The sequence below is a fragment of the Oryctolagus cuniculus genome, chromosome 11, assembly GCF_964237555.1.
Source record: "Oryctolagus cuniculus chromosome 11, mOryCun1.1, whole genome shotgun sequence".
In the NCBI taxonomy this organism is placed as follows: Eukaryota; Metazoa; Chordata; class Mammalia; order Lagomorpha; family Leporidae; genus Oryctolagus; species Oryctolagus cuniculus.
This window is the reverse complement of record NC_091442.1, coordinates 13,073,047-13,089,960: the sequence shown is the minus strand read 5'-3', so window position 1 is coordinate 13,089,960 and position 16,914 is coordinate 13,073,047. Positions and strand designations below refer to the sequence as shown.

Genomic DNA, 16,914 nt, shown 5'->3' with positions numbered 1-16,914 from the left:
CTCTCTCTCCGAGATGCGCCACGCTCGCTCGCACAGGCTCAGTCCCAACGTCCCTGTCCACTCCCCCCACTCCCCAAGCTTACTTTCTCCTGCTTTTGGGCTCTGTGCCTCCTCCCCCTGCACCTTCCTCCCCGTCCCTCCCAGAGCCCGGGGCCTCCTCCTGCCCCCTGCCCGTGCTAGCCTCCTCTGCGTCTCTTCGTTTGCCTCTCTAAGCCTTTTCTTCCCTACTCTCTCCTCTCTCTACACCCTGATTTCCTCCTACCTGCCTCTCCTTCCTGCCTCCTCACTCCTCTCCATAATTTATAAGACACTGTGAAGAGAGGAAGGTTCACGCGCTCTTGGTCTGCGTTCACTTCAATCCCTTCCCTTAGCAGAAACCGTGGCGGGGAGGAAGTCAATCACTGGGCAGCACCGGCTCACGGCACAGCTCCATCCCGAGGAGCAGTTTCAGAGGTTCCACCGGGAGCCTTACTCCGCTGCCAGGAACCCTGCAGCTGAAGCTCTCTGGCATGACTCAGTCCCACCCCTGTACGCCAGTGAGCGGGCAGGAACGATCCTGCAGAGCGCCCAAGCCCGAGTCCCGGCACTGACTTCTCTTCTACGGTGGGATCCTGGCTGGTTCACAGGCTTGATGCGGAAGGGAGCTGGATTTCTGAGCCCACAAGGTAAATGATGAGAATCACGCCTGAGTGCACTTGCGTCAGAAGGCCGCCCTCAGCCCACAGGCAGGGGCGGTGTCCAGGGCGGCCACCTGCGCGTGCCGTCACCGGGAGGCAGCAGGCTAGGATTGCTGGGGCGGGGGCTCCTGCCGGGCGGCGACCAGGGCCGCAGCCAGCAGGGAGGAACCAGGTCCTCGAGGTGAAGTCTGGCAGACCACTCACGTCTGCAGACGCGCAGAGCTTACTCCCGAATTCTCTCACCTCTGCATCTGATCAGGTCGGGGAGGCAGGGTGCTAGCCACGCGCCAGGCACCCGCTAAGCGCTGTGCACGCATCAGCTACTCTAGTCCTCACAACCAGAGAAGCAGATGGAAGCCCAGGGCAGTGATGTGACCTGCTCGGGATCAAAGGCCGGCCAGCGGCAGAGCAGGGGCGGGTGGGCTTCGAGGCCCAGATGCTGCGTTCCTGAGCCTTCGACACGGCTCCTGAGCTTGCATTTCACGCCCCTCACTGTGTCTCTGTTCCCCTTGTCTTTGACAACTGCTGCCACTGTCTCCTTTTTATCCAGATCCTTGGCTCTCAGCCCAGCCCCCAGCCCCCTTCCCTCAGCCCTCGGGGTTACAGGGACTCAGACCTCTTTCCAGACCCTGGCCCCCGACTCCTATTCTGCTTTCTTTCCTCAGACACTCTCATCACCATGCAAGTCCTTTGGTGCGCTCCTCCTAAGCTGACCGTTGGCGACTTCTCCAACCTGATTCCAGGCCCTCAGTTGTCCTTAGGAATGACCAATGCTCCTCGGCACCCCCCTCCCCAACTCCATTCGCTGCTGGGTTCCAGGGGGCTTCCGGCTGGAACCCCTGCCCCAGCTGGTCTGCCCTGATCCTCCTAGGCTCACCTGGGGGCTCCTGAGAGCCACTCCAGCAGGACCCTGCTCTGTCTCCCTACACTCTACACCTCTACAAAACCCTGCCGACACCTTGCCACGGTCACTGTCCCGCTGGGCCAGAGGACTTGCTTATTTCTCTCTGGTTGGGGTTAGCGGATGAATTCCGTTCCTTTGATGTATCTATTCCCACGTGTTCCCTCTGGGGCTGCAGGTGAACAAACAGTATAGCTGGTGGAGCCCTCCCAGAGGCTCTGTGAACCCGGGTGCGACGGTGTCCTAGGCTCAGCTCGGCTCACGGAGAAGTACTAGAAGGAGGCTTCCAGTTTAAGAAGGTTTGGTACCTGTCCTAAGTTTGCTCTGCATGCCCTCCCCACGCAGTAGTGATTCAATAGCACATTACCTATACTGAGTGTTTACTGCCACAAACGTAACCAAATACACTGTGTTCCAGGCACTCACGTTCAGGATTATGGACCGAAGGTGCTTCTGTGCGAAGGCGTTGGCCATGTCCTAGGGAGAAGAAGGAGCGAGGGTGAGGCAGAGCGGCAGACACGCACCTGGGCGTGCTACGGAGAGGCAGGCCGAGCCGAGCTCTGGGGCGTCTCCTCTGAAAACTCCCCGCCCTCTGCAGATGTCCTCAAGTGGCGTCCCCTTCCCAGTGGCACACTCGCTGCCTCGTCTTCAAAGAGGGACACAGACGGCTCAAGGACAAGACATCGTGGGACAAAGATGCCGAGACACCGTGGGACAAAGATGCCGGGCGTGGACACTGCACGCGCGTGGGGCACACAGCAGATGACGGTTTCAAAGCCACATGCAGTGTTCCAGGCGGACCCCCTGCCAGGACGGGGAGGGGCTCTCCCGAAGCTGCAGGTGAGGAAAGGGCTGGGCACGGCTGCTCCAGAGCAAATGGACCCGGGATTCTGACTGGCCAGAAGAGCGATGTGTCGAGTACTTTTGGGCAAATTTTCATAAGAGATGATCTTTTTTATTGTATTTGGCTCAGATTTTGACAGCTACGTGTTTTATTTATTTAGCACACCCAGGAAATAAAGTGCCCTGCAATAAATCAGTCTTCTCAGGAACAAAGCTGGAAGGGTTCTCTTGGAGTCATTATTTTGACCATTCTTATGCAAATCTTAAAAAATACATTATAAGCGAGTGAGAAAAAAAAATCCATCACATACATTTATTTCTGAAGAGTCCACAGTGATTATAATTTAATCACTGCCAAGGCCTTGGCTTCATCAGAAAGAACATCAGTTATTATTCTGTGTTGTGTCGCTAGAATACCCCGAGGAGCTATAGAGATGCGAAGCTATTTCCCCCTAAACAAAACGGTCCTGGATTACAATGCTTTTAATTTTTCTGACAGCTTTTCATAATTCTCTGTCTCCTCCCTCCAATGTCAGCCATCGCTTCTCACTAATGTTAATTAGCATGACTTCCCATTCCAGACTGCTGCCTTCACTCCACTGCAGAGATAATTCTACCTCAGCAGGCCTGAGGGAGCTGTCACCCTCCCGCGGAGCCGTATCTGTGAGCTCTGTCATCTCGCCCAGGGCTTGCAGGCCGCCCTCACTCTGGCTTCCCAGACACATTCCACGTGGCCGAGGCTGCCAGCAACATTACATTTCACTTCGCGTCCTCTGCGCACGTCCCGGCTGGCAAAGGAGGAAGGAAGCCTAGAAGCTTCTTTGGAAGCCGCAGGGGGTCAGCTGAGATGAAACCCACCGAGTGGGTAACTGACAGTGGTCTAGAGCTGGACATAAAGGTCGTAGACCAAAGCCTCTCACAGGGCCGGGGGCAGCGCGCCCTCTCTCAGCCTCGTGCGGCTGACCTCCCCAGAGCTTCCTCTAGCCCAGGGACAGCATCCGCGCTCCCTTCTGTCAACTGCCGAACCTGTCACAGCCCTGCCGTCTACTCGGAGTCCAGAAAGGGCACGGATCTACCTTGAGTCTTGTGCTAGCATGAGGTGGAAGGCGATGCTTCCGCGTCGTCTAGATGAAAGCCACAGGCTGTTCCTGACTCTGGTCTTCCCTGGTTGAACCAGAGACCCGCGCAAAGGCAAGCGGCAGAGGGGAGCCTGGGTCCCCGTCCCTGGGGTAGGCACCCGCTGATCCTTCCTGGGACTCCAGCCTCACTCGTGCTGAGCGTCCTGCCAGCGTGCCACCTCTCCCTGACACGGAGACCAGCCCAGCTCTGACCTTCCCACCTTTCCACACAGCGGGGCTACTTACAGTGACAGGCAGGTCTAGAGGATTAAGGTGCTTGTCCTGCCGGCAGAAAGCAAAAGGCACAGAGAGAAGCAGACGGAATGAGCTTTCAGCTTACGTTCAAACGAGGACCGGGAAGGAAGAGGTTAACGGAGCCAAGCCATCCAAAAAAGACGAGGACAGACAGAACCACAGATGGTACAGGTCCTCCCTCTCGAATCTCAAGAGCTTGGCAGAAGGCCCCACTGGGATTTCATCCTGCTGCGCCCATGGTGTTGACAGAGTAGAAACGTCCGACTTTTGTGTCGCACGTGCGCTTCTATCAGAGACACTGAAATGCTAGGGTTGGAAGGGCCCTTCAGGAGTCATTTCACCTGGCCTCTTCCTTTCAAAGGAGAAACTGGGGCGCACAGAGGCTAACAGCACTACAGCCGGTGGCAGGAGAGGGGCTCAGTCCCAGGCCCCTGCACTCGCGGGTCAGGAGTTTGCTCCTGGTTTCTCCAGTTGTAATCAGGGCAGAGGGCACTCCCGCGTCACAGGTGAGGAAACTGAGGCGGGGCGGAAGGTGTGTTTAACATCACATGGCTAATCGTCACGCAGCAACGTCACGCTAAGGCCTGGTGTTGGACTCACTGGCCTCAACAGCGATGCCCGGGGGTTCCTCTTCCTTACTGCTGATCTCTCGATCCTCCGGATCAGGAGTCAGCAACGATGGCCACGCTGGCACATCAGCTGCTCATGTAAATGAGGTTTTACAGCAAGACAGCTGTGCCGTTCACTCGCCTATCAGAGTGGTTCTGGCTACAATGGTAAGGTGGAGTTGTGGCCAAACATGGCCCATGAAGCAGGAAGTGTTTGCTCTCTGGGCCTGTAGAGGAAAGGCCTGGCTACCCCCTCCCCACCCTGCCCCCAGGTCTTCCCCAGGTCTTCCTTGGCAAAGCCGCCCTGCTGGACTCTGACCACGGCGGGCTGGGGGGAACTCTGGGGAGAGTGGGGTGAGAGTTCTCACAGAGGAGCCCAGGTGGGAAGTTTGCAAAGGCAGCCACAGACCTGTCGCTTGTCCTCGGGAGCCTTCAGGAAGAGCGCGTTAATCAGGGCAATGGCGTAGGTCTGGATCTCCTGGTTGGAGCTGTGTCAATGGAGAAGGAAGCAGAGGGGGATTAGAGGGCCGAATAGCAGGACTGCGCTTAGAGACAACCACTCACAGGCTAGAATCAGATAAGGATCCAGGGCTAAGTCTGAAACCATTCAAAGCGGGGATGTTCTTGACCCAGCAATTCCTCCAATAGGACTTCATCCTAAGACAGTTATCAGAGAGCTGTGCAAATTCACCGACAGGTGTTACACTGAAGTACTCTTAAAAACAGAAAGAGTGGTAAGTAATCCAGACGCTCCCAACAGCAACTCAGCTGATACATGAGAATCCTAGGCAATTATTCAAACCATGTTTTAGGGTAAAGCTTCTTAACCTAGGGTCAGGGATGGGCTTAGAGTGTCTGTGAACCCCAGCACTAGTATGGAAACCTTCTGAGTAGTTCATTAACCGAGACTACTTTTCCCAAGGAGGCGGGAGTCCGAGGTAATCACTGGATTTTGAAAGGTATCTGAGATGCAAATCAGAACGACCCTTTCAGAGCGATCTTTGTCATGGAGAAATATTCAAGATATATTATTCAGTAAAAGAATAGCAGTGGGTTAAAGCCCTGGTCATCCGGTATGGGCACAGGTTCCAGTCCCGGCTGCTCTGCTTCCCATCCAGCTCCCTGCTAATGTGCCTGGGAAAGCAGCAGAGATGACCCAAGTCCTTGGGCCCCTGCACCCATGTGGGAGACCTGGAAGAAGCTCCTGGCTTCGGACTGGCGCAGCTCTGGCTGCTGCAGCACATGAAAGATATCTCTCTCACTCTGTGTGTGTGTGTGTGTGTGTGTGTGTCTCTACGTCTCTCTGTAACTCTTTCAAATAAATAAAATAAATTTTGAAAAAAGAATAGCAGTAATCAAGGTATGCAAATTATGTGTAGTAAGATCCTGCTTGTGGCACAAATATGCATAGAGAATGAAGACTGGAAGGATGTTCAGGTCAGTGGTTAACGGTGCTCACGTTTGGAGGTGAGACGGCAGGCAGGTGAGTTACTGTTTGTGCTTTCTGCATTGTCAGGCTTTGACTACACACTTACATTATTATTTTTTAATTTGATAGGTAGAGTTATAGACAGTGAGAGAGAGAGAGACAGAGAGAAAGGTCTTCCTTCTGTTGGTTCACTCCCCTAATGGCTGCTACGGCCGGTGCCGCGCCAATCCGAAGCCAGGAGCCAGGTGCTTCCTCCCAGTCTCCCATGCGGGTGCAGGGGCCCAAGCACTCGGGCCATCCTCTGCTGCCCTCCTGGGCCACAGCAGAGAGCTGGACTGGAAGAGGAGCAACTGGGACTAGTACCTGGCACCCCAACAGGGACTAGAACCCGGGGTGCCGGTGCCACAGGTGGAGGATTAGCCAAGTGAGCCACGGTGCCGGCCACACTTACATTATTTTAAACAAACAAAACAACTACAACCACACTCTGGAATCTGTAATCCTGTCACTTGATACCACGTGTCCACCTGCCGTATCTTGGGTGTGTTCTGTGGATCTCTCTCCATGGCGGCTGATGGGCTTCCTGGTCAGGCAGGGACTCCTAGGAGTCTCATGAAGGGAACCAAGCGACCCCCAGCAGAGCACACGAGTGCCAGTGACAGCTCTGGGGTCAAAGTATTCACAAGGGACCCCTGAGAAATGCCATATTTCTCTACTGTCCTACTCATTCCCTACTCAGAGGCAAAGAAACAGAGGCAGGCGCGAGGTCACAGGAAGATCAGAACTGTCTACCCAGAGTTCACAGTGTCCTCACACCAACCAATGTCTCCGTGTCCCCGTGTCTCATTAGTCTTGTTGGCTCTTTGGATGTTAAAAGCTGAGGCTAAAGAACTTCTGAAAAGTGACCAGGAGAAATCAGAGCTGCAAAAAAAAAAAAAATAAATAAAAAAAAATCGCTGCCTTCTTTTTACTTGGGCTGGTGGGGAGACGCAGGTTGGGAGTGTAGCTGAACGAGGATGAGGCTGCTATAAACCCCCAGATCTGGGAGCCGGGACTCCCTCTGGAACTGGCAGTGGAATCTGGCCGCGTTCTGGCCGCACCCACTGGACTAGAAGTGACAAGGGTCAGGAAGGGGTCAGCAGGATGGCGGCGCTTGCTGGGGAAGTCCAGCAGCCTTCCGCTGCGCAGACCGGCTAGGGGTGAAGTCAAACCAACAGAGAGCAGAGACACTCGGCGCCATCCGAGTCTCTTATCTGGTAAAATATTTTAGGATGTGCTTCTTAAAAAACAAACAAAAGGAGGCGCTGTTTGGCCTGGCGGTCAGGACATCCGCAGCACACGTTCAGGTTCCTGGGTTTGACTCCTGGCTCTGGCTCCTGACCCCAGCTTCCTGACAAAGCAGACGCTGGAGGGCAGCCGTGGTGGCTCCAGTAACAGAATTCCTGCCACCCACATGGGAGACCTAGATTGAGATACTGGCTTCCAGCTGCAGCCCAGCCCAGCTCCAGCTGTTCTGGGCTTTTGGGAAGTGAACCAGTGGATGGGAGCTCTCTCCCTCTCTTGGGCTATCTGTCTCTGCCTTTTGAATAAACTGGAAAAAATTTAAAAATTAAAAAAAGCCCCAAATTTCTTAAATACCTAACCTACGCTGGCCTCTATGCTAAGCCCTTTTGTGCCCTAAACTCTTTTGATCATCTCACTGTCTGAGAGTTGGGGTCTAGGGATGAGAAACTGAGGTCAGAAGAGAGCAAGCCACCTGCTGAAACAGGCCCGGGAAGCAGCAGGGCCTGGATCTGGACTGACACCCGAGCTCACGTCTCACACGGTGCTTCTCACAATTCGCACGGCGCGTCGTGAGCTCAGTAAACACTCGTTCAACAAATACTGGCTGAGTTTCTGCTTAAAGTAGGGGATGCAAAATGATTGGCCCCTGTTCTCAAGGAGCTCACAGTTCAAAATGGGCAACAGATAATACACACACAGTATCTTATATAAACACCATGACAGGTACAGAGACTACTGGGCCCTCAGGGGAGAAAGCCTCGAATACTGTCTGGCACCAGTGTGGGGGAGGGGGTGGCAGCCTTCACTTTGGAGCACAGAGGGTTCCAGGCAGGCCTGTGCCCTGGTCAGGCCTGAACTCGGCAGCGGTGTGGAAGGTGACATGAATGAACCAGCAGCCTGCAGCCTGCAGCCTGCGATAGGAGCGAGGCAGAGGCAGGACTGGAAGACTTCAACGAGTTAGGGGAGAGGAGGGAGCAGCGAAGTGTGGGGCGGGGTGGGTGGGGTCTCCTACTCACACCTGCAGGTGGGCGATGAGCTGCCCCACGGTGACTTCCTCGGCGATCTTCTGGTACAGACTCTGGCTGTTCAAGACCATGCTCTCCAGGATGGCCAGGGACCTCTGAAGAATGGACACGTCCACCATGGGCTGGCTCACGTACCCTGCAATCTGGAGCCAGAGGGGGCAACAGATCAGGGCTGGATCTTCAGGCACCTGACGCTAGCCCTCGCATCTCTCCTCTGAGACACGAACCCTAGGCGAGGGTAATTCACGCTCAGATCATAGTCTCCATACAATGGTATTTCCTCGGAATCTAATAGCTTAGTCCTGTTCCCCAGAATAACAGTTTAGTGTGAGAAAGCCAGGAGGCTGAAAGGGCCGTGAACCTTATCATCTGATCCCCCTGCTCAATCCCATCAGATCCTCCGCACGTGGCCACTTCACTTTTGTCCGAATATCTCCAGTGTGGGTGCACTCCCAATGTCACAAGCCGAGGATCAGTGAAATTCTGGGTCAGTGGATATAGCAGCATTCATTAGCTTCAGTTCACTTTTTCAACGGGCACTGCCCCTCCAGATGGAAGAGAGCACAACCAGAAGGAAGCCCCCCTGCCCGCTGAGTTCACTCTGACAATCCAAACAGGCTGCTGCGCGGAGTTGGGAATCAATGCACATGTTTTGATCCAGAGAGGAGGAAGCGCTCAGGAAGCAGCCCTCAGGGATCGTATTGGCTCACGGGCTGGCTTCATCCCAAATCTCACTGACAACCCAGTTCTGCTCTGACCACAGTCCATTCTGAGAGCCCCGTTCCAGCCTCCCAGCACAGGCCCTTGAAAGTGCAACAGGGTCTAAATCTTTCAGGAGCCCCAGGGAGACTGGCGTTTGAGGATGGAAAATCTGGCCCCAGATAGAAGCCGACCCTCGGGAGGGCGGCTGTACGGCCCAGAATCTCCCCTTTAGCCCACAGGACAACCAGCAACTGAGGGAGGAGAGAAGGGGGAGGAGAGAAGGGGGAGGAGAGAGGGAGAGAGGGAGGGAGCGCGAGAGAGGATGAGTGAATGTCACAGGCCTCACCTGCTTAATGAAGGTGATTGAAACCATGTCCCAGGAGACAATGCCATGGTCCATGAGCTCTAAGAAGGCAGTCAGGGTGAATGCCAGCATCTCACTGTAGCTGAGACACGTGCAACACACACACGCACACACACATACACAAAATAATAAAGATTCAGTCGGGGAACTCAGGTGCAAAGACAGCCACAAAGGGACAGATGTCAATGTAAACACCCCTCGGGAAATCCGTCAGCGTAGCACCAACGCCCGTGTGCACCCTTAACCAGATGTGGAGCAGACTCAGCTCGGGTTTCTACCACCAGAGAAAAACCCGACTGCTCGCCTATAGCTTTGCCTTCTGCAGACTGCAGCATCTCAGGGAAGCAGAATCACTCACCTGCTCCCCAAGACCAAGGGACGGGAGACCACTGTCGGTCTGCAGCATCTGCTGGGAACCCAAGGCGCTTACGTCCCAGGTTCACCTGCAGCCAAGAGGCAGCAGAGTGCACGAGACAGAGCACAGAGAGCGGCATGGGTTCAATTCCTGTCCAAGTACTGACTGTGCACACGAAATCCCTTCCGACTTCAATCCCTCCCTCTGTAGAGTCAGGTCGGCCTCACAGCCGTACCCCACAGGGCTCTGGTGAGACGTGTGCAGAGCCCTCACGGCAGGGCTGGTGGGGCAGGCGGATCTAATGCTCTCTCCTTGTTCCTCCTCTGTAAATGCCTAATCCCTGAGACATCTGCGCTGTGCTCCATAATTAACAAACCACAGTCCCATTTATAAAGCGAGTGCAGACACACAGCCTCACAGCTGCGCTGCCAAGGGAGGTATTACCCCATTTTAAAGAGAAGGAAACTAAGGCCAGTCTAAGCCTGCACTCTTGGGAGACTGCAAAACTCCCAAGTCAGCGTGGACGGCAGCTGAGGGCTTCAGAACTTCGGTGCAGCTGCAGGCCCAAGACGGAAAGCAAACAGCTACGATCAGCTGCGTGTTAGCTGGAAATGTCCGCAGCTGATCCCTCGGCTGAGAGATTTCTGACTCCCTCTCTGCCAGCTTCGGCTCTGCAGGCTTCGCTGGAAACCTCCACGTCTGTTTACTCACTGCTTGTCACAGGCACAGCTCCCTAACAAACTCACCTCCGCTCTGCAGTGTTATAAACCTCTGGGTCTCCTCCCTACCCCCACACCCCTGAAAATAGGTGGCAAATAGGTAGGGGCAGCCTGTGGCAAACACAAGGCAGGCCTGTGTGCAGGTGTGCATACAGGGTGTGTGGGGGTGATGGTCAGAAGTAGAAAAACACTTGTTCAGGGAGACAATGGACACTCTGCTCATCCACACCCTCCTCCCCGGCCCAGCACTTCCTATCGAGGAAGAGGTCTGCCCTGGACTGACCCCGCCTCCTTACTTCTGTAGCCCCCGTTCTGCTACACACTTGGAGCAGCACTGTCTGGACTGCTACTTAACTTGTGGGAGTCCAGCTAGACTACAAGGTTTAGACCCACAAGTAAATCAGACCTCTGGGTGGGCTCCAGGGCTTGGCCCACGGCTCTGTGCACAGAACGTGTTCAATAAACTCCTCATTTGACTCAACGGAAATCAGGGCCCTGCAGAGTGTAATGAACCCATGAGAGCCCCAGAACAAGGGCGTGAGCGTGGTGCCACTCACTGGGACAAGAGCTTGGTTCCACTTTCCACGAGCCTTGTCAGCACAACGATGCCATCCATGTTGATGAACTCGGTAGCAAACGTCACGTCGGCAGAGAGCTTGGCCAGCTCCTTCATGGCGTCCAGCCGGGTCTCCATGCTGGATGACTGGGTCCTCTCCATCAGCTGGCGGGCAGCCCGGGACTGTGAGACCAGGGACAAGACATTGGCCATCTGCTCCTTGCTCCGGGTTACTAGTCTGTGGACAGCTCGCCTGGGCCTGTCTATGGACATCCAAGCCCAGGGCATAACGAGTTGTTCACACTGCTTAGGAGTTGCTAAATAAATGTTTATTTGAAGATCAATCAGGGAATTACCAGCATGCCAAGACCAGTCTATAGTAATGTGCATCTTTTCTGTACCACTTTGGTGTATGGATTAAAAAATAATTTCCGCCAAGGAAAAACAGGAGAGATCCACTACCTATGGTAAGTCACAGAAAAACAGATACTGGCTTAACAGAGCAGGGTTTTCTACTAAGTATAGCCATCAGACAGTAGAAAAGGTTCCTCGGAGACACTGAGCTCCCTGTCCCCGGCAGCAATCAAGAAGAGTCCAGCCAACAGCATGTCAAAGACGCTGCGGAAGAGCTTCTCGTCTGGGTAGAGGATTTAGTCTGACGACCTCTGCAGGCCTTTCAGTCCTAGAATGCGATAAGCCTAACAATGTCTTCTTAACGTGTGCTCTAAGTCGGCATCATCATTCCTCCAGGCAATAGTCTGGGGAGCTTTTAGGAAGCCACACACAGTTAATTTCCAAATATGCCTTTTTTAAAACGATGGCTGGCAAAGACGAGGCTTCTCTCTCCCGGCACGTGGACGTCTCCTAGCGGGACGCTTGCCTCCTGCCCGCATGCTGTGGCTAACGTCCCCGCTCCGAGTTCATCGATCTTTCCCTTTGCTGGGTTTATTAACTGCAAAGCCAGAGCCTCACCACTTACCACTTCTTCATTCTCTATTTTTTAGGAGTGTTCATTTAACTTTCTCCCCTGCAGAGGAGGAGTCAGGGGGCCGGCACTGTGGCTCAGCGGATTAACGCCCTAGCCTGAAGCGCTGGCATCCCATATGGGCGCCAGTTCTAGTCCCGGGTGCTCCTCTTCCAATCCAGCTCTCTGCTGTGGCCTGGGAAAGCAGTAGAAGATGGCCCAAGTGCTTGGGCCCCTGCACCCACGTGGGACACCCAGAAGATCCTGGCTCCTGGCTCCTGGCTTCGGATCGGCTCAGCTCTGGCCATTGTGGCCAATTGGGGAGTGAACCAGCGGATGGAAGACCTCTCTCTGTGTAACTGTGCCTTTCAAATAAATAAATAAATCTTAAAAAAAAAAGAAGGAAGAGTCAGGGGCACACACATTCCTGCAGTGTTTTGTCTTGCGGTGCTCAGGGTGTGTCCGGAACCCAGTTCCTGCTCTGGCCACTCGGTCAGGCCCACTATCCCTCCCCCCAACTCCCCTCTTTTAGTAGCACAAAGACAGCCCTTGTCCACACAGAAATCCTGCAAATCCTGCGGCGGAGAAAACGAGCCCCACAAGAAAAGGTCACAGGATAGAAGGATCGGAAGAGCACTGGTCCGCCTCACACTTAGCAACTTCCAGCCCCAAATGTCAATTTTCCTCCTGGGACAGCCTTCCCAGGCTGCTGCTCCCGCTCCAGAGATGCGCTTCTGGGAGAGCCGGCTATGCCGTGCAGAGGTCTGTGAGATGCCTCCGCACTTCCGTTCGAGAGAATACCTCCCGGGAAGCCAGACTGGCCACACTCAGGAGGGAGGCATCAAGTCCTTAAGCTGAGGAGAGTTCAGGGGGAAGACAGGGGCAGAACATGACAGTGAGGAAAGGGGCCCCAGACAGACAGGGCTGGGCTTGAGGGTCAGCTTGAGGGTCAGCTTGATTTAGCTGAGTGGCAGGAGGCAAGGCATTTAACCTCTCGAGTCCTGGTTCCCTTTCCTGCAAGATGGAGCTATCAACAGTCCCTGTCTCATCAGGGACACCAAGCACCTAGCAGGATACGGGCCGTCAGTCAGGTTGGCTGGCATCCCCCGTGCCTCCCGCCTCTCAGATGAACCACTTCCCCACCACCGCCAAGCAAACGGCTGCCAGCATGCCCTTAATTCGGGCACAAACAGAAGCAAAGATACACCCAGGCCGACCACCTTCCTCGGCGCCTGGCAGTCAGGGTGCCCCACCTTGCAGGGTTCTGTTCTGTTCTGTCAATCACCCCTTCTTCCCGGCACCTCCCACCTCCCACCTCTCCTTCGTCCATCTCGAGGACGCACACAACACTGAGATCTGCGTTGCACCTGTGAAGGCTCGGGAAGGTGGGGAACCGAGTCGATGGGGGGCAGGAGCGTGTGTGGCAGAGACCTTTCACTGACCTTGGTCAAAGCTTTTGATGTCTGAAACAGAGTGATGCTAACCTGTTTTCAAACAGCGCGTATTTTAGACGCTACCTTCCCCGTTTGCTTCCTTTTAAAACCCAGCTCCTTGGTAGAGTGGTGGACCCAAGGGCGTCACCTTTGAACCCTTCTTGTACTCAACCCACGGCCATCGGCCGCCCAACCTCCCCTCAAAACTGTTTCTGAGGCCACCCACGGCCTCCTGACCTCCGAGGACCGCAGGCAGCTCCTGGGGCACCGCACACGCCCGGTTTTCTCTCTGGCCTCTGGCTGCTTCCACAGTCACCTTTAGGGACAAGTCATGCAGGAAGCGGGGAGGCGCCCCCGCGGGGCTGCTGGGTAAATAAAGGAACCAAGGAGGGTGAGCACCTACCGGGGAGACGGCCAGCTGTAAGATGGTCCCATTCTTAATGTCACTGCGAGTCTGTGGCGCAAAGAGAAAAACAGAAAGACCAGAAAGTCACAAAAATGAACAATTAATGTAGCACAGCAGGCTGAAGCAACTAGAACTTTCTGTCACTTTGAAGTGCGGTTGGCATTGCGACGCCACAGGTCCCACAGCCTTGGAGCTGGGCAACCACTGACCAGAAGTGTCCCGAAACACACCTGTCTCCGTCCTGAACACGTCCCTGTTTCTTCCTGACATTATTCTCGAAACAATACAGCGCGACCACCACTTACACAGCAACGCAGCCTGGAGACGCCTGCCGTCCAGGGGCCGCGCTGGTTTCTATACAATCGCTGCACCATGTTAGATAAGAGGCTTCACCATGGTATCCCCTGGGGGTCCTGGAGTGAATCCCCCAGACACCAAGGGACAGCTGCCATTGCAACAAGGGCCCTCCAGTCAGGCCCTCTTCTCCGTGGGCTCCTTGGCAAAAAGCTTCTAAGATCCCCTTCCAGCGCCCCGGGCTCCCGGGATGCAAAAGGCACCATTCCCAGCCACTAGAAGAGAACAAGGCCTGGTGCGCCCCGATGTGTCCAGGGGACGGAAGCTGCTTGGACCCTGCCTCCTCCTCAGTGCGACCCGCAGTGCGCCCGCTGGCTGCCGGGTCGCTCTGCCCCTCTGAGCACTGACCTGCTCGGTGATGTAGAGCTGGGGACCATCCGCATACCGGAGGGTGTAGTACTCCGGGTTTGGCAACGACCACCTGTGGAAGCAAAACAGTACATCCCACTCGGCCACTCCTCGGAGCCTGTGCAGAAGGCGCAAATAAACAGCGGCCCAAGGGACCGGGAGGCCCCCGTGCAGTGCAGTGTGTGTGTGTGTGTAGGGGCAGGGTGGGCCATGGGGCAGGACGAGGCTTTAAGGCTGGGTTTCGGAAAAGAGCCTTCTTTGCCTTCCGTAAGGAGTATGCAAGGGTGGATCTCAGGTGCTACCAGGACCTCACACAGGCCACTCCTGGACTTAAGGGGACATTATGATTTACAGGAAGTCTTTGGGGCATTCCTGCCAATTACGAATCCTTCACAAGACGGGGGTCCACAAGAGCCCACCAGGGGCCCCCCTCACTGGAGCTCCCCGCAGAAGTCCCTTCAAGCTTTGGCTGTTCTCCTTTCGTCCTAGCTGCCATTGTCAAAAACAAGGTCAGCTTCAACCTACCCGTCGCAGACCTCCTTGATGATGGATGCCAGGGGACGTTTCTGAAAGAGAGAGAGAGAGAGAGAGAGAGAGATCCCAACAGCAATCGCATCCTGACAAGGGGGCTCCCAGGCAGCATAAAGCTGGGGCATAAGAATACGTTTCCTGGGGCCGCGCTGTGGCACAGCAGGTTAAAGCCCCAGCCGGCAGCACTGCCATCCCATGTGGGTGCCAGGTCGAGTCCTGGCTGCTCCACTTCTGATCCAGCTTCCTGTTAGTGCACCTGGGAAAGCAGCAGAGGACGGCCCAAGCCCTTGAGTCTCTGCACCCACGTGGGAGACCTGGAAGAAGCTCCTGGCTCCTGGCTTCGGATCAGCTCAGCTCCAGCTGTTGTGGCCACTGAGGAGTAGACCAGCGGATGGAAGACCTCTCTCTCTCTCTCTCACTGTCTTACCTCTCCCTGTAAATCTGGTCTTTCAAATAAATAAAATAAATGTTTTTCAAAAAAAGAATAAATTTCCTTCCTGGTAGTTTTTTTTTTTCTTTCCCTTTTTTTTCTTTTTTAATTTGAAAGGCAGAGAGACAAAGATCTCCCATCCACTGATTCACTCCCCAAATCCCCACAACAACCCGCACTAAGCCAGGCCAAAGCCAAAAGCCCAGAGCACAGTCCAGTCTTCCATGCGGGTGGCAGGGACCCCAGTACTTGAGCCATCCCCTGTCAGCTCCCACAGTGCGCACTAGAGGAAGCTGGGGTTGGGACTGCAGCTGAGTCGCACACCCAGGCACTCAGACACGGGGTCTGGTACCCAGGCAGGTATTTAAGGGCCATGCTGAATGCCGCCCCCCGCCAAGCCGGGTAGCCAACCTGCCCCAGGGGTGGCTGGGCCCTCCTGTGTGGCTGCTTCTTCCTCTGATGCCAGTGGTCCTGTCTCTACAGACGTCCTCTGCCACGCGTGCCCTGTATCCTTCCCTCGCACCTCAGCTTCTCATTTCAGGAGCTTACCTGGTCAATCTCCAGGAGCTGGGCATTAGCACCCGGCCACTCAATGGCCACTTTGACAATGTCCGATGGCGGTGGCATGGCTCCCCGTGGGCCCTGCTTCTCCACGACACACACGCAGACACAGCTGCCTGGAGAGAAGAATGGACAAGGGCACCAGGCATGCTTTCATTTTTCACTCTTGTTTTGGGGGCGATGGGGTCTGAGACAGGATCTGCGTGTGGTAATACATGGAACTTGGCTTGAGTTTTTTCCAGATCATACCACAACCTCTCCTTGGGCTTTTGTCTCAGTAGATTACATCAGCAAGCAGAAATGCAACAAACCTATCTCTCGTCTACAGATCAGCCAGCAGCGAGATCTGCCAATGTGACACTCGGTTCAGGGTCAAGAGGACGCCGCGGTGGAAGACGGTATTTACTGCGAACTCCTGCCTTGGGGCCTTGGGAGGGGAGAAGCATATGCTCCAAGACAGCCACAAACAGCCTTTTCCCGGGTGAGTGGTGGCCTGGAAGCAGCGAGCTCTTTCTGCAGACGCCCGAGGGGGCTCCCGAGTCACACGGCCCACGGCACGCTCGCTGGCCGCCTCCTTACTCACGGCTGCGACTCCTTCCCTCAAAGGACAGAATGCGGAGCCTCCTCCGTGTGGGATGACGCAGGGTTCAGAAAATGGGGAAGAGAACTGGGACAGGAAATGCTATTTTAGTCCCCACTGCCAAGGGCAGGGCTGCTGAGGGCTCAAGTGTAGGGGGTTAAGGCTATCGCCACACAAAGGCCCCTCTATAGAAGAACAAGGCTTTGAAAGTACCTCTAACTGCCCCCCACCCAACTTTTCTGCAAAATAAAGGAAAAATAAATCATTTTGAGCAAGTCTGGAAGATGGGACCACGTGACTGGTATCCTAGGCAACCCTGACAGCTTAGTGGTATTCCAAGCCATAGCTAGAGCAGTTTCTCTCCCAAGGTCTGACGAAGGGAAATCGCTCAACTGGATTCTTCCAGGGTCCACACTCCTTGCCTGCGGGCCCAGGAGAGGCCCCTCTCTTAATGAAAAGAGCCCTTCCACA

At 54.9% G+C, this 16,914-nt stretch overlaps 1 protein-coding gene across 4 annotated transcripts in view; it reads right to left on the bottom strand.

The window, feature by feature from the left end:
• Positions 1 to 16,914, bottom strand: part of ELMO2 (engulfment and cell motility 2) — a 38,846-nt gene that overhangs the window by 10,859 nt on the left and 11,073 nt on the right. For 2 of the 4 annotated variants that reach the window (XM_002721202.5, XM_070051761.1), the window contains exons 2-11: positions 15,852 to 15,979; positions 14,867 to 14,907; positions 14,342 to 14,414; positions 13,637 to 13,687; positions 10,838 to 11,019; positions 9,189 to 9,288; positions 8,132 to 8,283; positions 4,812 to 4,890; positions 3,786 to 3,821; positions 2,005 to 2,055 (exon numbers count right to left, since the gene is read on the bottom strand). In XM_002721202.5, coding sequence (XP_002721248.1) covers positions 2,005 to 2,055; positions 3,786 to 3,821; positions 4,812 to 4,890; positions 8,132 to 8,283; positions 9,189 to 9,288; positions 10,838 to 11,019; positions 13,637 to 13,687; positions 14,342 to 14,414; positions 14,867 to 14,907; positions 15,852 to 15,929 — 843 coding nt within the window. In that variant the 5' untranslated portion in view covers positions 15,930 to 15,979. The remainder of the gene's footprint in view (positions 1 to 2,004; positions 2,056 to 3,785; positions 3,822 to 4,811; positions 4,891 to 8,131; positions 8,284 to 9,188; positions 9,289 to 10,837; positions 11,020 to 13,636; positions 13,688 to 14,341; positions 14,415 to 14,866; positions 14,908 to 15,851; positions 15,980 to 16,914) is intronic. The other 2 variants (XM_070051762.1, XM_051844969.2) reach the window with 1 other exon arrangement.